This window comes from Microcaecilia unicolor, chromosome 11, assembly GCF_901765095.1.
Source record: "Microcaecilia unicolor chromosome 11, aMicUni1.1, whole genome shotgun sequence".
In the NCBI taxonomy this organism is placed as follows: Eukaryota; Metazoa; Chordata; class Amphibia; order Gymnophiona; family Siphonopidae; genus Microcaecilia; species Microcaecilia unicolor.
In genome coordinates, this window is record NC_044041.1 from 67,169,978 (window position 1) to 67,190,769 (window position 20,792).

Sequence of the window (20,792 nt, forward strand, 5' to 3'; positions counted from 1 at the left end):
ACACCACATTCAAAAGAACCTCTCAGGGATGCTCCTTCCACGAGAAGCATTTCTTGGCTTAGGGGCACTCTCTCCATGAAGAAGAGCTTCTCATTCATAAAAGAGGCACTGCTATGTTGAGGGATGCTTTCTCTAACAAAGGTAATACCACACCCAGGGATGTTCTTTCCATAAGAGGTAAGAGGCAAGCTGGTAGATACTTCATCCACAAGAAGAACTACCCCGTGCTGAGGGGAGTCCTCTTCCATCAGAGGCAATTCCTGACTCAAACATATCCCTTTCCACCAGAAATATCATGGTCTGGGAAGGTTCCTTCCATAAGGGGCAAAAACGTTCTCAGGAACCCTTCTTGAATGAGCAATGCTGAATAGCTCAACTGAACAGGCAGCCAAAATCAACAGCGAAGCGTGATAACAAAAGTCACGTCTACGTGAACTAGAAACCATTTAGGTTCAAGAAGGAATTCCGATGTGAATTAAGTTGTTAACACAAAGTAGCAGATTAGAAATCAATGGGAGTGGAGGAGTGACCTTGTGGTTAGAGCACCGGTCTTGCAATCCAGAGATGCCCAGTTAAAATCCCGCTGCTGCTGCTCCTTCTGATCTTGGACAAGTGACTTAACCCTCCATTGCCTCAGGTACAAACGATTGTGAGCCCTCCTGGGACAGAGAAATATCCAGTGTACCTGAATGTAACTCACCTTGCGCTACTACTGAAAAAGGTGTGAGCAAAATCTAAATAAATAAATGAAGGTACATGTAATTAGTTGTGGGAAGCCAGGTTGGGTGGTCTTGTTATGCATTTGTTTTACAAATGTCGATATTTTATTAGAAACCACTTAGAATATTATGAATAGCAGCATATGACGTTCAAATAAATAAATAAATAAATATATAAATAAATAAATATTGTTAAAGAGGATAGTCTTTCCCCTCATCATATAAGTCCAAGCTCTCTTCATTAAAACCTAATCTCATAATTTCATGAGACAGTGGGAAAGTAAGTATTGGAAGTAGAAAAATACAGATGGAAATGCTAGGAGAAGGTGCCAGGCCACTGGCCAAGGCAATCACAGTGATAAAATGCTGCAAATAAAGATTTCTGAATCTGATGCTCTCTTTCCAACTTCTAATTCACTGAAAGAATAAAAAATAAATAAAAAGAAAATGAAAGGAATGACTTCTCCAGCATGTCATGTCTACATGAGGCTGCACTTCCCTTTGATCCTTTCTGCCCTCTTCTGCTTGCTGGACCTCTTGCCGTCAATGTTGAGGCTCATGGTCCTCCTTTTTTCCAGGTTGAGCAACTCTTGGAACAGTTCCTTGACATTGTAATTCATCTTTGCCGAGGTCTCCATGAATGCACATTTCCACTCCTTTGCCAAAGCTTCACCTTCCTTTGTCTCCACTTCACGCTGTGTCTCATCACACTTGTTGCCCACTAGCATAACAGGGATGCTCTCTATGCTGTCCTTGATCTGTAGGATCTGCTGGTAGATGGGCTTCAGCTCTTCAACAGACTGCTTGCTGGTGACAGAGAAAACAAGGATAAAAGCATGGCCTTTAGAGATTGAGAGTCTCTGCATGGCTGGGAATTGGTGGCTACCAGTTGTATCGGTGATCTGCAGTGTGCAGACACTTTTATCACAGCTGATTACTTGCCGATAGGTATCTTCAATAGTGGGGATGTAGGTGTCTCGGAATGTCCCTTTTACAAAGCGCAGAACCAGGGAGCTCTTCCCAACACCTCCGGCCCCAAACACCACTACCCGATAATCATTACTTTGCTCAGGCATTATAATGGCAGCTTCATTCACACCTATAATACAAATCAGAAAAACATAATGAGTGTTGGAAATAACAGCAAACTAATTTACTTCTGAAAAGGAGAAAACTTAAAATAAGTGCTTATGTCACTTACAAATAACTCTCCAGGACAGTCTCAAAAACAAGTGAGCCAATACTAGCCACTGCTAAAAAGACAGCCTTATAAAGGATAGTGAGGTGGCCACAGTTATAGAGGAATGCAAGTCTAGTTGCCACTGATAGGGATTATAAACTAGCATGCTGCTGCATGAGCTAGCTCAGTCCTATAGAGAAATATAAACTGATCTCCACTAATGGGAAATTTAATATAGCCATTATTACACTGAACATAAAACTTAACTGCTATAATGGATCAGACCAAAGGTCCATCTAACTCAGTATCCTGCTTCCTGAAAGAATCCCAAAAAGTAGCAAGATTCCATGCTACCTACCCCCAGAGATAAGCAGTGGCTTTCATGGAGTCTACATCTTAATGATTTATGGACTTTGCCTCCAGGAATTTGTCCAATATTTTTACTAATTTGTTTTAAAAGTGTTTTCATGGCATGCTCCCTCTCGCTTTACTTTTTGAAAGAGTAAACAATGTGCGTTTACCCATTCCACTCAGGATTTTATAGCCCTCTATCATATCCCCCCACCGTGAGCTCCCACTTCTCCAAGCTGAAGAGCCCCAGCATGTTTAGCCTTTCCTCATATAAGAGTCATTCAGGGGTGGACTGACAGTGAACTGGGCCCCCAGGCTGTAAAGGTCATTGGGCCCCCCTGGCCACTGCCACCACCACCACCCCCCTCCCACACACTACAACCCTCCCCTACCGCCACAGCTGCCCCCCCCCCTCCCGCACACTACAACCCCCAAGCCTCAGTGGGCTCTTCCCAGTTCTACCTTGTTATCAATAGAAATCAAACAAAATAAAACATGGAAAAGAAAATAAGATACCACCTTTTTTATTGGACATAACTTAATACATTTCTTGATTAGCTTTCGAAGGTTGCCCTTCTTCCTCAGATCGGAAATAAGCAAATGTGGTAGCAGATAGTATATATGAGAGAAAGGCCCTAGTAGTAAAGTGGCTTTTTGAGGGGCAGGAAAGAACCCCACACTTTCCTGTCTGCCCATTACCGCTATTCTACCTGGCGCCGCCATGTTTTCAAAATGAGTGTCGAGACTAGTCTCAGCCACTATTTTTAAAATAAACGGAGGTGCCGGGCAGAATATTGGCAGCGGGCAGGAAAGAGTGTTGTTCTTACCTGCCCCACAGAGGCCACTAGACCACCTGGGCTCTTCCAGATGAGACCAGGGACCACTGAGCCTCGGGGGGGGGGGGGGGGGGGGGCTGTAGTTTGCCGCGGCAGCGGGGGGGGGGGGGGGGAACTGCCTCTGGGCCCCCTAGAGCCTCTAGGCCCTTGGGCACTGCCTGGTTACTCGAATGGTCAGTCCGCTCCTGGAGTCATTCCATCCCCTTAGATCAATTTGGCCATCTTTCTTTGTACTTTTTTCCAATTTGTTTTTTTTTTTAATAGATGCAGCGACCAGAATTAAAACCAGACTCAAGGTGCGAATCAGAGCCATTATGGGAATGGATCATGCATTTGATATACCATCATAACAATCTTTTTTTTAATTGTATTTTTATAGGGTTTTTATTTTTTTAAATTTGAAGCAAAACAGCATCAATACAAAGAGATGAACAGCGTACCATGAGTAACTACGTCAGAATAAGCATACAAATAAAAAGGGCACTTCCCAAGTAACACAGTTCAAACATAAACCTCTAATTTTAAGTAAGCGAGATACAAAACAAAAGTTTCCCTATCCCAAACCCCCATCAACACCCAGACTAAAATAAAAGATCACTGAGGACAGTGAGTAAGGAAGAGTTCTCAGATGCGTTCGCACTTGGTCAAAGTATTTTTTGCCATAAGCTGTTCCATGTTGGCTATATGCAAAGGTTTTGTAATCTATTTACAGACAAGTGGAACAGCTTCAGACTTCCAGGCAGCGGCCACAGTGACAGAAGCAGCATTGAGGCAATGCTGAATAAGGCGCTGCTGCATCAAAAGTGTACCTGGAACGGATTTATTAAGCAAATAAATATCTGGATCCCAAGATATCCTAAGTCCCAGCCAGCTCTGCAATTTGTACTATATTGTTTTCCAGTATGGTCTAATCTTACGACATGTCCACCAGAGTTGTCCCATAGTACCTCTCATACTACAGTTTCTCCAACAAAACAGTGAAACAGCCGAAAAAATGCTGTGGAGTCTGGCTGGAGTAAGATACCAGCGATACATGTTTTAACCCATTCTATTGAAAGTTAGCAGCGCTAGATAAACACGGTAAAGCTGATTCCTTGTCCTCCAATCACATCTCTCATAATGGGGGACCCAATTCAGCCTCTCACTTAAACTCTATGAGACAAATGAAATGGCATCTTATAGCCAAGATATCGATACAACACAGAGGTATGTTTATGAGTGTTCTGGAAATCTTCACACAAACCTAAAAAAAGAAAAAAAGAATACAAAAAAATTATTTCCTCTAGTGACTACAGGTTTAATAGATCTGGAAGTCAAAAAATGAGTCATCTGTAAATATGCAAAGTAGTCACTTGGCAGCAATTATGAGCCAGCTCTTCAAAAGAAAGTAAAATCAGTGTCAAATAGTTGACCCCAAATTGAGTCACTTGCCAGCATCTAAAAATCCCCAAGGTCTGCCAGGGAGGGTAAAAAAAAAAAAGAGGAAGAGAACTTGGATAGTTCAAAAGTCAAAAGTGTCCCCCATTCGGTCCCAAACCAAAAAAGTGTAAATCGAGTGGTCAGACTGTAGGAGCAAGCACCCTATGCTTGGGAAGCATCCACAACAAGGAGGCCAAACTGGGGGCCCACCTGTGTTTGCTCAATAGCAATCCAGAGCTTGTGAGGATGCGCCTGAAACCACTCTACTGCTGTATGTGCCTGAGCTGCCTGGTGAAGAATGAAGTTAAGGACTCCAAGGCCATCCTGCTTCCTACCCCTGTAGAGAATATTTTAGGGCAACCTAGGGCATTTGCTATTCCATTCTGGAGGTAAGAAACAAGAGACCTAGGCAGCGCCACTGACAGGACCTGAACAAGTACAACAGCCTAGGCAAAAGGTTCATTTTTACCATGGCCATACCCCCAAACCAGGACAAAGGTAAGTGGTCCCAACAATCTAAATCAAGTTTCAATTCCCTCAGTAAAGCTGGAGAACTAGCCTGAAATAAACCAGCATAATCTGCTGTTATATAAAAGAACGCAAGGAATGGACATAGTGGGGTCAGACCAATGGTCCATCTAGCCCAGTATCCTGCTTCAAACAGTGGCCAACCCAGGTCATAAGTACCTGGCAGAAACCCAATTTTAGCAACATTCCATGCTACTGATCCCAGGGCAAGCAGTAGCTTCCTCCCAAGTGTTTGATCTTTGTTCCCACCAAGTTTTTAATGTTTTTGTTCCTCCCACTTAATATTAAAAGATTGCTGGAATGCAAGATAGCAGCCACTGTCAAGGTTAACATAAAGGCCTCAAATGTTCTAATTCTCATTTTGAAGCCCGAGACAGCAGCATAGTGCCACAAAAATTTTAATAGATAAGGAAAGGAGGCACTTGGATTGGTAATGGACAGTAGTATGTTATCAGCAAAAAAAAGTAAAAGTTCAGTGTCACCCAAGAGAGGCCCCTAATGTCAGGACACGCTCTCACCACTGCTGCTAAGGGCTCCATCACTACAGCAAAAAGCAGGGAAGACGGGGGCAACCCTGCCTCGTCCCCCTGCTTGAGGCTTGGAGCTTCACATAAAAAGCATTAATCTAAGCCTGAAAGAAAGGGCCGAGGCTGAATTTGGTTAAAACTGCATCCATAAAAGGCCAATGAACATGATCAAAAGGCCTTCTCAGCTCAACACCAAGAAGGCACATTGAAGTATGGGTAGAGTGAGCTAATCCCATTAATAGTTCTACAAATGTTATCTGAGGCTTGCCTACCTGGAATAAAGCTCACTTGATCAGGATGCACTAACGATGGCTAGAAAACAATAAGCCTATTAGCTAAAACCTTTGCTAAGATGTTTACATTCGTACTAAGCACTGAAATGGGGCAATAGGATTGGCAGGCTGCTTTGTCTTTCTGTAGCTTAGGAATCACTACAATCCAGGCCTGCATCATGGGTGCACCGTAAGCAAGGGAGCAAGTTCAGGGGCAAAGGCCATATAAAATTCCCCTGAAAAGCCATCCATGCCTGGGGATTTGTAAGCACGAAGAGATCTAATAGCCTGCAATACTTTCTTAACATTAATTTGGCCATCCAAGGAAGAGCAAGCTTGGCCAAGTAATAGCCGCCAAGCCAATCGAGTGGTCCGCAGTGTAAAAGTAACTATAGTATTCCTTAAACTATTCCTGTATCCAGAAGTCAGCAAACAGCATCTTTATCTTTAATTTTGTATAGGCTCCAGTCAGCTTGCTGTCTGCATAAACGCAATGCCAACATCTGGCTCACTTTGTTATTAGTTTCATAAGCCAAACATTTAAGCTTAGCCAAGGCATAACTAAACTTTGCAGTGAAGCAGCTATCCAACTGCAACCTAGCTGCCTGTAATTGCCTGAAAACAGCTTCAGAGCCTGTGCGCTTATGCTGTTCTAAAGCAAAGACATGGGCAGTGTATCCCTGAATGAGAACATTTTCCTTTCATTTCCTCCATGAGGCCTCCCTAATAAAGAAGCCCCTAGGGACAGCCTCAAGGGCATCCCATATCACCCCCAGCGATGGGCCCGAGTCAAGGCTGAGAACAAGATAATCCTTTAACATGACTCTATAAGCCTGACAGGGAGACTCATCCTTTAACAAGGCATTATTAAAAGACCAACGTGTAGTTCTAAAAGCACTTCCAATATCATGAAGATCTATCCAGGTAGAAGCGAGATCAGATATAGCAATTACAATTAATTATTCCTATGGAAGACACAAAGTCAGCAGTAAGAGGCAACATCCACAAGTATGTAGTCAATCTAGAATAGAATCTATGGAATGGGAGTAAAATGTTTATAAATCACGTCTTCGAGGGTTAGCCAGCCTCCAAGTGTCTGTCACACCAAGGGCACGAGTAAGATGCTGGAAGGCTTTGGTGTTGTGTGCATCATCCACTGAGAAGGTTCCAGTGCAATCCATGGCTGACTGCAAACAAGCATTAAAATCCCCACCTAGGATCAATTTACCCACCACAAAAGTAGAAAGTAAATGGGAAACTTTCCTAAAGAAAGGGGCTTGTCCAGTATTGGGGGCATATACAGTATCATAAGTAAACAAAGTCGTCATGTTTGACATGTGCAAAAGGTTAGCACCCCCTCCGGTCTCTCTTCACCCTCTCAACATGCACTGATAAGCTGTTATGAAAGATGTTATGAAATAAAAAGGACGCCCCAATTTTTAGCCCGCAAAAGTATCAGAAGCAAATAATATCTTATAAAACTGAGTAGATATTTATTTGTTACATTTGTATCCCACATTTTCCCACCTTTTGCAGGCTCAATATAGATATAGACTCACAACCAACTCAAATGAGTCTCTAGTAACATTACTACCTGGGGTATAAAAAAGATTTGATCTGAGCAATAAATGCCTCTTTCATGGAGAATTAAGACACTTAACATTTCACGTTAGACCTTTTAGATCAATCTCCATAAAGTACTAGGAAAGAGCATAAAAAATACCCAGCCTAGAAAAAGGAACTCTCTCATCCATACCCCCCCACTCACTCTCAATCAGAACAGAAAACAAACCCCTCCCATCCACCCCGCATTTTTTTTTTTTACAGGTGTGCTGAAAAATGATCCTGCATACCCAAAACACACATCTACACTACCGCAGGCCATTTTTCAGCACACCTTAGTAAAAGGGTCCCTAAACCCCTCTCCCTCCCTTCTCGCACGTGCCCACTCAATCCTAAAACAACACACAACTCACACACACACACACAAAAACAACAAGACATACATGACGTACAAGAGGTACTAACCCACCTCCCTGAAGGTTCACAATCTACCCCCCCACCCAAAAAAAAAAAAATGCAAGCTAACAGTGAATAACAATATCCCGAGAGAAAAATAAAAGGAGAACGCGGAGAATGCCCAGAAATTATGTACAGGAAGGCACAATAAAAGCCTGCCAAAAGTAAAAAGAGTACTCGGAATCCATTAAAAAAAAAAAAAAAAGTTCAAGTAGCTCCCTCTTGAACTTGTCACTGGAGCAACTATGGATGAAGTAGCAGGCAAAACACACAATGGGAACTGTGCAGTCTTCTTTAAAATTCTTCAAACCTCAGCAACTGTTTTCACATGGTGAATCTTACACTAGCGCAAAAGAAAATAAAATCCAGTGATAAGGGATTTTTTTTCCTCAAACAAGAACTTCCAAAATTGGTTTAAATTTCTTTGCACTTCAAAAGTGTAAGCAAAAGATAAACAGTGAAATACTTGATAATGCAGCAGGCCCCATTTTCTTGCGCACTGATAAATCCATCCCGTTCTCTCACTACAAATTTTGCAAAGTGGACAATTATGTTGCGGGGGCGATTGTGGGGCAACTGACCAAGCGGATAGTAGGCCTATTCCAGCTCAACAGGTTCCGATTCTCCATCGGGCCAGCCCAGAACATGGGCACAGAGTTTTGAACTACTTTGCCAACATCATTGCCCATTCCAGCTCAACAGGTTCCGATTCTCCATCGGGGCTCATAATATGGGCACATAACATTTGAACCACTTTGAGGCATATTTTCAAAGCACTTAGCCTTCCAAAGTTCCATAGGTTTCTATGGAACTTTGGAAGGCTAAGTACTTTGAAAATATGCCTCTACACCAACATCTTCTTGGCCCACTGCTTTGGGTATACCTCAAACTCAAAATTTTTCCACCTACCCCCCTTTTCCAAATCATCTACCTTAAGAAGTCAGTCATTGTGGAGGAGTGGCCTAGTGGCTAGAGCACCGGTCTTGCAATCCAGAGGTGGCCGGTTCAAATCCCACAGCTGCTCCTTGTGATCTTGGGCAAGTCACTTAACCCTCCATTTCCTCAGGTACAAACTTAGATTGTGAGCCCTCCTGGGACAAAATATCCAGTGTACTTAAATGTAACTCACCTTGAGCTACTACTGAAAAAGGTGTGAGCAAAAATGGAAATAAAAATAAAAAACAATCGTATTTAGCTTAAAACTCATCCGCTCATATCCATATATTATCATCGAGTGCCACAGCGTGTTCATCAGCACATGCCTCCAGGTCTCCACTCTTGCACCCAATTCCCTGAGACTGTAATGAACAGAGTCAATTTTAGCTATAATTTCCTCCTGCATCTCCTTGTGCATTTCATCAAGGCACCTCCATAGCTTGCGGGAAACACCCCAAGCGGCCATAGTGGAATTAACGGACTCAGACACTGAGCCCAATGCATCTGATTCAGATACGGAGTCGGGGCCTAAAGAAGCGTGGCATGAGGCTGCCCTCCCAGCTGGCTTACAATCTGATTGGTAGCATCTCTCAGTTACAGTTTTCACTTTACAAGCCATGAAGCAAAGCTGCAAAGCTACAGAGATCAAAAAACAGCAAAATGGTAAGCTTTGGCTGCTAATGAACAAGGATGTTAGCAGATTTAAAGCAGGGGAGAAGAGGGAACTCCGGAGCTAAACCGCCATTCGGGACAACGACATCACTTCCTCCACCATCATAATATTTTTTTTGTTTTATTTTCAATTCCTTTCCTAATTATTCCCAATATTGTTTGCTTTTTTGGCTGCCGATGCACACTGAGCAGAAGATTTCAATGTATTATCCATAATGACATCTCAATCTTTTTCCTCTGACTCAACATGAAACCTAGCATAATGTAGCTACTGTTTGTTAGTCTTCCCAATGTGCATTTGTCCACATTAACTTTCACCTGGCTTGCCATTTGGATGCCCAGTCTTCCAGTCTGATAAGGCCTTCCTGCAATTTCTCACCACCTGAGTGTGATTTAACAACGTGGAATAATTTTATATCATCTGCAAATCTGATTACCTCATTCATTGTTCCCATCTCCAAATCATTTATAAATATGTTAAAAAGCACCAGTCCCGGGTACAGATTCCTGGAGCACTCCACTATTTACCTTCCCCCACTGAGAAAATTGTCCATGTAACCTTATTCTGTTTTCCATCTTTTAGTAAGCTCTCAATCCAAAACAAAACATTGCCTCCTATCTCACAGCTTTTTTAAAATTTCCTCAGGAGTCTCATTAACCAGCTCACCTTTATTTCACGTTTATTCACCCCTACAAAAAAAAAAAAAAAAAAAAAAGTCACAAACTGATGGGGCAAGTCTACTCTTGGCTAAATCCATGTTGATTCTGTACTATTAAACCATGTTTGTCTATGGGTTCAGTAATTATTTTTTCCAGTTCAATGGAAGTTATAAAGAATTATACAAAAGGGGTTGAAAATGTTTGGGGGCAAAATAATTATTTAATGACATGAGGGAAAAACTGGTAAAAGGACACAGTGCATTTCTATGGCATGCTGGATAGCAAGTTTGAAAAAAGCCAAATCAGACCAGAGATTACACGGGAAAGGGGATTCTGTAGGAAAAGAATTCCAGCTTCTGTAACATAGAAACTTACACAGAGCAAAATTAGTTTGAGAATTTCAAGGCCATTTACTCTTCCAAACCTCCAAACTGCTCCACCCCCCCACAAAAAAAAAGAAAACAACTTACTTCCTTACAACTGCCCACGCCCCAAACTGCCTCCTCGGCCAAAAACTACCCCCATCTACCACACCTCCCTGCAACCTACGCCATCTCCAAAAGCACCCCCTGCAAACTGCCACATCACCTTCTAAAAACTGTCCCACTCCAAAAAGTACTCCACCAACTCAGAAACTGACAAACCTCTACAAATTATCCCCTATACCCAAAAATACCCTATCCGCTACTGAAACAACACCCCACAAACTGCTCCCCCATAACTATCCCTATATGGTCCAAACTACCTGTTCTCTCTCAAACTTGCCAGCACACAAGTTCTCCCTCAAACCTAGCTAACTCCCTACAGACACAGCAGATGCCCAGCACACACACAGCCCAGAACGGACACACATATACAAACACAATCCAACCCACAGCTGTATATACAGGAAATGAAATAAAAAGGTATTGAAATATTAACATTTTCTTTGTTATTAATTCTATTCTGAAAACTACTTCCAAGAATCATAGTTTTCTTGCTGATTGCAATGTGTATTGCCAATGTCTGTTCAAAAGTAAAAATCAAAAAATGGAGAGAAAAAAAATCCACCACAACAACCAATAGTGGAAAATGCAACCCCTTTCTTCTCAACAAAAGCTCAGACTGTAAATGTGAGGAGCAAGTAAGAATATAATACTCAATTTTAGAAATGACTGAGTTTTATTATATTCTTTCTTGCTCCTCACATTTACAATCTGAGCTTTTGTTGAGAAGAAAGGAATTGCATTTTCCACTATTGTTGTTTTGGCAATTAACATCTGTTGCCATGGGAAGGGCCAGATCAAGCCATTGGCAAACTTTCCACATACTTTGTGTCCACATGTTTAGAGGGGCCCTGTGAAATGTGTTTGGGACTCAGGAAGTCAGGATTGGCAATTGCTCGGATTTTTTCAGAAGTCAGCAGAATTTTATATTAATGCTCTGAAGACAGACATTTGAGTAATATGTTAGGACATTTTACTAAGTTTAAAAATTATATCTGCAGTTCTCTAGTCTCCCCCCGCTTATATCCTTTATAACCAGGAGCAGGTAGGATCCAACGTGGTGCAAAAAAAAAAAAAAGAGCAAATCAAAAGAACTGGTCCTCACAGAAGTATATATTCATAACAACAATTAAAATAAACAGTAGCCCAATACAGCCATGTTTCACCTCTTCTGGGGCTGCGTCAGGGGCTATTAAAACTGTTAAACACACAAAACTAGTGTTAGTATCAAATTAAGAAGCAATGATCACTAAAATATGTAAATGAATAAATAATACCACAGACTAACAATGTATATAAAACTGGGAGCACTAAACATAACATCATTGCTTTTTAATATGTTTATTATCAGTGCTTTGCATTTGATTTGCCAATGTTTTCTTCATCCAGATCATTTTCCCATTTTTTAAGTGTTCTTTTGACTCTAATAACCTCTTTCACCTCACTTTTTAAGAATGCCAACTGTCGTTTGTTCTTCTTTCCACCTTTAACATGTGGAATAAATCTAGTCTGAGATTCCAAGATGGTAATTTTAAACAATGCCCATGCCCGATTTTAACTCCTAATCTTTGAAGCTGCTTTTAGCTTTTTTTTTTCCATAAGCATTTTTCCTCATAGTTTTATCATTGTTGTGCTTTCAAAGTTAAATGCCGACACAGTAGATTTTCTCTAGCGTCTTCACACCAGTTTATTAACTCAAATCTGATCATGTCATGAACACCATAGGCAAGTGAACTCAACACTATTACCACTCACTCCAAGTCCTGCATGCCACTAAGAACTATAGATCTAGTTCCTCCTCTTGTCAAATGCTCCATGAAGCAGTCATTTATTTTATCTAGTAACTTTATTTCCTGACGTAGCTTTTATCCAGTCAGTATTAGGGTAATTGAAATCAACCATCATTATAGTGTTGCCAAATTTGTTAACTTTCCTAATTTCTGTTAACATTTGATTATCTATCTGTTCTGGCCAGGTGGACAGTAGTATAGCCTTATCAGTTTTGTCTTTCCCTTCACAAAGACTTTCTATCCATAAGGATTCCACGTTGCAATCTGTTTCCTATTGTATTTTAATTCTGTTTGATGTGATGCCCTCTAACATATAGTGCCATCCCCCTCCAATCTGATCTACCCTATTATTGTGATATAATTTGTACCGTGGTAACACAATGCCCCATTGGTTATCCTCCTACCAGGTTGATGCCTATTACATCTAGCTCTTCATTTTATTTTTTTAGACTTCTAGCATTTGTATAGAGACATTCCAAAATGTATTTTTTTGTTTGTATCTAAAAGCTACTTAGCAGTTGACAGGGATAATTTACAATCTTTACTCTTTGTCTGCTCTTCCCTTAAAGGCAACTAGCTTACTTTTTGTCTTTGTTGCAACCTCTCCATTGAGATACCCATATGCTCCCCCAGTTTAACGACTATCTCCTTTTTCAAATACTGGTGATCCACCATCATTTTTTAATAAGTGCCATCTTTCTCAGAATGTTTCCCAGGTCCTCTTCCCTGCACCATCATCTCAATCACATGCTGCAGTGTGAATTAACCAGCCCTATAGGAGGATAGTGAGGTAGCCACTGTTTAGAGGAAAATAAATTGATTTCCACTAAAGAGGATTATAAACTAGCCAGTACTACACCACAGTATGAGTTAGTCAGCCCTATAGAGGATTATAAAATTAGCCATCACTGCACTGAGTTACACAGTCCTATATAGGATAGTGAGGCAGCCACCACTGCTGAGAAATACAAACTGAGCTCCACTAAAAAGGATTATAAACTAGTCATTACTACACTGCAGTGCGAGCTAGCCAATCCTACAGAAGAACAGAATCTGATCTCTACTAAAGAGGATTATGCCGCTTCCTGGAGTGTGAACCAGTCACCATTAAAGAAGACTATAGGGGTCTTTTACTATCTGCCACAGGATCCATTTTATTCTTTTAAGCCCTGCTGCAGATAACATGAACTAATCTTTAGTAAAAGACCCCCCTATGAGCTACCAAATGCATCTATTTGGTTCCAGTAGCAGCAGCAGCAGAAAGATCAATGATGCAGTGTCTCCTATATCCAACAACAGGGAAGGCTTCCTGATATCCATTCTGAAACCTTTCTGGTATATAAAATCGAGCACAGGTGATGACATGAGGTCTAAATCAGGGTCATATGCTTTTCCTGCACATCCCAAGTTTTGTCAGTATTGTTCAGGGCATCAGACTGATTGCTGTGCTACATTATACATATGAAAAACCCTCACTATTTGCAATATATTAGCATGAAATAGGGGAAGTATGAGTTAGTGCTGTTTTATAAATCTATAGAACCCATCACAAACTAACATTTATTTAAAACAACCTAGAAACTGTTCATCACCACATCTGGACAGATTACAAAATTTCATACATGTCAAAATAAATACAAATACCATCACTTTTTAAATTATTTTTTCTTATTCTTCAGACCCTCCCAGATAGTCTTAAAGGCCAGTTCAAGGAACTTGCTTGATCCAAAGCCTAGGGGGTACCTCCTTCTTCAGCAACACTTAATAGCAGAAACTACCTTCATTTCCTGTATATGAGCACAGAACTACTACAATGTACCTAGTCCAGGTAACCAAACATCACAGTGTGCATCACTGCAGCCTGAGCCACAAAAATGGCAATCAATTTAAGGTTACCCATTGAAACAAATTTACTAACTTTGCTGTTGCTGTCGGTCCTGGCAACAAAAAAAAAAAAAAAAGGAAAGAAAGGGTTGGAGGTCAAACAAACCAACTTTAGCTCCTGGCCTCCCCCCTTAAGTCCCTAGATGATGTGTGGGGTAAAAAGGTTGATCTGGGCATAGCTCTCATGACCCATCCTAATACATTGCTATGTTGTTGAAGCCATAAGCAAAAGCTGGAAGAACTAATTTGATTGGGATTAGTCAGAATCGGCTTCAGATGAGCAGAGTAGTCAATAAGTGGAATGTGACAAAAAAAATGCTACAGGAAGCATCACATGGCCCCCTGCCAACCTAACCCACTCCCTCTGTTCCAAGCATGTCCATATCTGAAGCGCCACACTGCTCCCAACTTCTCTCTCTATTGGAGCTGTGTGTGTCTGGAGGTGTGTCACTCCTCATGTCTGGGGCATATGGCCACAGGGCACCACTTGCCCAGGGTCTCACCCACACCAGAGTCAGCCTGGAATTAGCGGATGGGTTATCCTTTTTTCCTCCCCTACCAACATTCTAGACATGCTGAAGAAGGAAGCAGCAATAGTACTTATCAGCCCCTCTGTAACTGAATCCACCAGGGATGAGAACCAGATATCTCCTGCTCTCCTCTACTAGTATTGCTTTAGATGATACATCTTGAGCCAGCCCTGAGGCAGGAGTCTGCACAATGCTGCTAACCAACAGGAATCTACATTTGTTTGAAATGACACAGGAAATGTTAACATTTCTCATGTAATTGGCAAACAAAACCAAGCAGGGCAAAACCCCCCAACAAAATTGTGTTCATGTGTTGTCAATAGTGCACACTGTTTGCAAACAGAGTTTCCCTCTGTTCCATATATGCGTGAACCATCAGGAAGAAGTGTGCACTGTTCACAAATAGTGTATGTTCCCAAAAGAGCATGCAACTCTTAACACTGCTCCAGTAACAACAAGACAAAAGACCCCCCCCCCCCTTCAAAAAAAAAAAAACATTCCCAGAACTGATAAAGGAAATGACAAAAATGCTTGAGCTGCACAACTCTACTAATTCCAAGTTTTGTGCAATGCTCTAATCCAGTCTTCTATTCTACCCCAGAATTCGAGAAATAAAATTAAAAAATGGAACTGGACAAGCCTGGTGCTGTGCACTGCCATGCAGAGAGTCTCTGATTCAGGTGCCGCAGCACAAAGTTTCCATAAAAAAACAGGTTGCTTTCAGATCCCCAGTAAAAGTTAAGGAGTTTGAAATAGCAAGCAATGCTCAAAGGAAATCTCATGCAAATGAGCTGCTCACAATTACAGCAAGCAGCTTGGTAGGGAAAGCATCAGTACATGCATAGAACAGCCACCCGCTAAGCTGCGAATGCATAGGACAATCACTAAGCTTCGATGCTATGTGCATGGCCAGAACAGCATGTACTATGGACTTGCCTCCACGGTGTTCCATTGCTACACACAGCTTTCATACACGCTTATAAGAAATAAACCACCCAGGATGTTAAAAGTTTCCTTTTGTGGGGTTCCATGCCAACTTGTGGCCTAGTGGTTAGGGTGGTGGACCTTGGTCCTGGGGAACCGAGGAACTCTGAGTTTGATTCCCACTTTAGGCTCCTTGTGACTCTGGGCAAGTCACTTAACCCTCCATTGCCCCATGTACGCCGCATTGAGCCTACCGTGAGTGGGAAAGCGCGGGGTACAAATGTAACAAAACAAAACAAACAAAAAAAAAACTTTCATGCCCCAGGGGGTTTACTGTCTATATGTGCACGTATGAAAGCCACGTGTAGCTTTTTTTCAAAGTACTGGTGCTGTGGGTGCACCTCCACAATATGCTTTTTTTGTACCGAGGCAACTTCTTCACAGTGTTGTTACGGGCAGGGGTCACACACGTGCAAATACTATTTAAATATGACAGCCGACTGCTCCACCAAGAAGCCACCGTCATGCTATGACAGCTCCTGACCTACCATAAAAATGTCCTCGTTAAAGGTAGGTGCTCCTTTCTCTGCACTGCTCGGAATGAACATTTAAATACTAATCAGCTCGTTGTTAATACATTTGCATACAATGCTCGTTGGCTGCTACCGTGAATGGTAAAAGCCACTCAGGACCTCTTTGTGCATTACTCACTGAATAATGTGCACAATAAACTGGATTAACTAGTCACAAATCAGACATTCCCAGCATGGTAAACTTTGCATATCAGGGCCTCAATCTTGAGTTAGGTTTTCTGATCTCCAGATTGGCTGGGGCTGCTGCAGAGGCAACAGTCAAAGCCTATGGGATTGAACTTAAGGGTGAAATTTAGTGGCTGAATGTTAGGGCTTATTACTGCAATATTCCAAACAGAGCTTTGGCAAATAGGTCTTATCCCAAGACCAAAGTTGAAACGAGCAGACTGGGTACCATGGGGCTTAGGGGAGGAAATTCACAGGCTGTTGTGAATTAGACAGCTGCACGGGAACGGGGTTAGCAGGAGTCCCACAGGGATCCCCTCCAAGTCCACAGGACTCCCGTGGGATGGACGCAGGTCCTGCGGGGTTCCCAAGGAAGTAGTGCCAGGCCAGCATACCTATCCTTTCCTTGTGTCATGGCAATTATAATAGCACTAAAAGCATTTAATGGATATGGTTGATAGCATTGAAATCCCCATAAGCACTGAGAGAGGAAATATCAACATGGCAACTGTTAAGATGAGTTATTTTACCAAACATAGGGTTATTTTAGCACAGGGGATGGGTGGAGATGGCGGATATTACATGCAGGGATGGTCGGGAATGGAGGAGATTCCAACGGGGCCAGGTGAAATTTCTTTCCCTGTACAACTCTCTGTTGTGAATGAAGGCTCACAGGATCAGATTCCAGCGCTGGTTCCAAGTGAAAAGAACAGGAGGTCCAAAACTCCAAACACCTCTTCGACTTAAAAAATAATAATGAACTGAATGGGCCACTCATGACTTGGAGTGAATTGGCAATTTTGAGCACTGTGCATGTCTAGGGTACTGAGAGCTGACAAAAAGGAAATGTCTGCAGTGCAGAGATACCTTACAGTGAGGAAGCAGGAATAGTCCTGACAGTTACAAAGCATCAAGGATCAGTACAAAATGGAAATCTTTACAGCAATATAACATAGGCTGGAGCAGCAGATGCTGCAAAAAAACAAAACAACAACAGCTGAAGTACAAAGGGGGATTGCAGGTAAACTTAGGAAAATCAGGACTAAAAATCAAGGTTTCAAACTGTCATCTTTCTAGTCAAATAATCAAGCACACAGTTAAAAATTATAGTATCAGAGATCAGAAGTGGACATCACCAAATTGAAATATGAAATATCTCGCCAATATAAAAAGGTGTGAGGTAAACCTAAATAAAAAATAAAAATATTACTTATGCAAGGAAAACGTGTTTATATTAACAAGGGATATTATATACAAAGGCTACTAAAGACATCAGTCTCAAATAACAATGTTCGTTATTTATCAAAAACATTTAAAATACAGTTTAATATGAAATTAAAAAAAAATCACAATATTCATTTATATCATATATTAATATTTATTAACCACCTTTATGAAGAGATTCACCCAAGGTGGGAAAAAAAACCTGTTCTTTCATGACCACAGATTATCGGGAATATTGTTTGATCTTACTCCTGATGAGATATAATACAAGGTAAAAAAGGATCAAAGAGTTGAGTAACCCCCAATAGGGTTTTCGTGTGTGTGTGTGGGGGGGGGGGGGGGGGGGGTTAAATGATAGCAGCTCATCTATATAATTATATAAAATGAACATAACAGCAACTGCTATACCTAGCCAGACCAATTGTCAATCAAGCCCACAATCCTGTTTCCAAGGGTGGCCAATCCAGGTCACAAGCACCTGGAAGGCACCTAAAAATCAGACAGTTTCTATGCTACTTACACCCAGTGATAAGCAGAGGCTTTCCCCAGGGTCTGCCTTAACATTTCCTCCAGGAATTTGTCCAACCCATTTTTATACCCAGCTACATTAACTGCTTTCACTGCTTAACTCTACGTTAAGCAACAGTATTTTCTCCTACTTGTTTTAAATGTACTACCGTGTAACTTCATTGCATGTCCAACAATCCTGGATTCTTGATAACATTTTTATGGAAGCATTAATACAAAAATCAAACGCTTTATTACAAAAACTCCATGGGGTGTAGCTAAACCTTGTAGAAAAATGACCAAATTCTGCAATTTTTCACCTGTAACATAGTAACATACATAGTAGGTGACGGAAGAAAAAGACCTGTACGGTCCTGTAGTTTTGCTATTCAAAAACTGCTTCTAAAGTTATTTGCATGATTCTTTAGTAAAAGGACCCCTTGATTATCTGATCTGCGGTGAACATAAGAATAGACATCATGGGTCAGACCAATGGTCCATCTAGCCCAGTAGCCTGCTTCCAACTGTGGCCAATTCAGGTCACAAGTACCTGAAACCCAAATAAGTAGCAACAGTCCATGCTACCAATCCTAGGGCAAACAGTAGCTTCCCCATGTCTGTGTCAGTAACAGACTATGAACTTTTCCTCCAGGAACTTGTCCAAATCTTTTTTAGCTAACTGCAGATCCCTGTGGCCTTAGTGCACCCTTGTGCATGTTTTTATCACAGGTGCAAAAAAAAAAAAAAGCCAATACAAAAAATATAAAAATACCATCAAACATATAAACTGCAAGTGACCGACTCACCTGCAAATGCGCAGTAGAGTTGGAACACTGAGTGTGTAGAAGTCCAAGCCCCGCCTCCACCAGCAGTATAGCCCAATAGGGAGGAGGGCTTGGACATGGGTGTGGAAATCAGAGGAGGGCGCAGGGAGGGAAGGAGGGGGCGTAACTGAGGAAAACAGATGCAGCGATGGAGAACTGACGACACGACAACGGCGGAAAGAGGGGGGGGGGTGATGCCGAGGGGGGGACGGCGAAATGGCGGTGGTGGGGACGACAGGGCAAGGTCACAATCGCAGTGGATGGGAGCCCGAGGATGGAGGGTAGGGGAGAGAACAGTCGATGGATACGGGTGGATGGAGCGGATGGGAGGGAGGGAGAGGAGGGTTGCTGGACATGGGGAGAGAGCAGGTTTGATGGACAGGGGGAGGCCATAGGAAAAACAAAAAACTAGCCCGTTGTTACGGGCTTAACGGCTAGTATACTATGTTCCTTCATGGTTCGTGTCCTGACTAGACAGTTGAACCTACAGGTTTGAATATGACTGAATGGGCGGTTTCTTTAATTGTGATACATTGTTCTGCACATGTTCAAGTGTTCTATATATCAGCAAGCACCATATTTTGAGCATGTACTGACGTTGCCATTAGCACATGGCCATTAAGAAAAAATTAGCACATGTGCATTTACTGCCACCCATTTTATGGGTGTTAAAGGCTCACATGCTATTCCTATGCTAACCTTTTACCATGCAGCAATGTAGTGTGCCAATTAGTGCAGAAATGCCCACCCTCTGACAAACTCCCTCAAAAAATAAGTTAAAATATTTTTAGCATGCACTTACTGCAGGACAACCAAGCACATCCTATGGTGCATCATTTTAAGCTGCATTACGTGCATGTTAGAGCCTAATACACCTACGTAAAAGGTCCCTGATTTTGCATAATTTGTACCATTATGTTTGTTCAAACACAACATTATACATACAAAGGAGGAATTGTTTTACAAATACTAACATATACATTTCCATTTGTTGGGTCCGAGTACATTATACCTACAGACTGAAACGCACGTTATTACATGGACCTTCTAGGTAAGAGAAGGACAGTTCGAGTATGAAAGCTTAGGTAGGCAGTGGCACCATAAACAGAACAAGAGAGGCTCAGGCAACATAATTAAAAACATTAAGAGGGTAGGCCGAGAAGAGGTTCAAGCAGGGCGGAGAGCACAGCACAACAGACAGGGCAGGGCACGCAAATAAGGGGAAGGGCAAGCTAGGTATACAGAAGATAATACCAAACTAAATAAGTAAAGGAAAGACCGGCATTGAAGGGCAGTTGGAAGAAAAAAAAGCAGAGATACCAAGTCAAAGGCATAGGATGCCCTTACACGCCGAGCACCCCTTTTCACACACACATTCAAGGACCAAGGATAGCCCTGTCCAGCATACTTCCCCTCTACTCCCCATCCGAAATGCAGCATTTCTTCTACCTCATTCTCAACCCCTGCCCGTCCTACCTTTAAACTTGTCTTTAAGATCTGCGGCAGCAAGTGACACACAAATCTGCCGGGGCTTTCCTTCAACCGCGTCCCGCCCCGCCGGAAACAGGAAGTTGCGTAAAAGGGTGGCACGGGGAGTGTGGGACGCGGCCCGGCGGCAGGCGAAGGAAAGTGACTATTTGAAGCCGCCGCCGATCTTCAAGTTTGATTTTGAGGTAGGACAGGGAGGAGCGGGGTTCAGAATGAGGGAGAGATACCCAAGGAGGTTAGATTGAGAACATCAGGAGAC

At 42.0% G+C, this 20,792-nt stretch overlaps 1 protein-coding gene across 1 annotated transcript; it reads right to left on the reverse strand.

The window, feature by feature from the left end:
* Positions 1-700: 700 nt before the first annotated feature.
* DIRAS1 (DIRAS family GTPase 1) lies at positions 701-20,577 on the reverse strand. The gene is made up of 2 exons (XM_030218820.1): positions 20,522-20,577; positions 701-1,818 (listed from the first exon to the last, which is right to left on the reverse strand). Exon 2 carries the CDS (start codon positions 1,793-1,795, stop codon positions 1,199-1,201), a length of 597 nt encoding a protein of 198 aa, XP_030074680.1. The 5' UTR covers positions 1,796-1,818; positions 20,522-20,577; the 3' UTR covers positions 701-1,198.
* Between the last annotated feature and the right edge of the window lie 215 nt (positions 20,578-20,792).

Coding starts and splice junctions, on each gene's coding strand:
- DIRAS1 (XM_030218820.1), bottom strand. CDS start 1,795: ATGCCTGAGCAAAGTAATGATTATCGGGTAGTGGTGTTTGGGGCCGGA.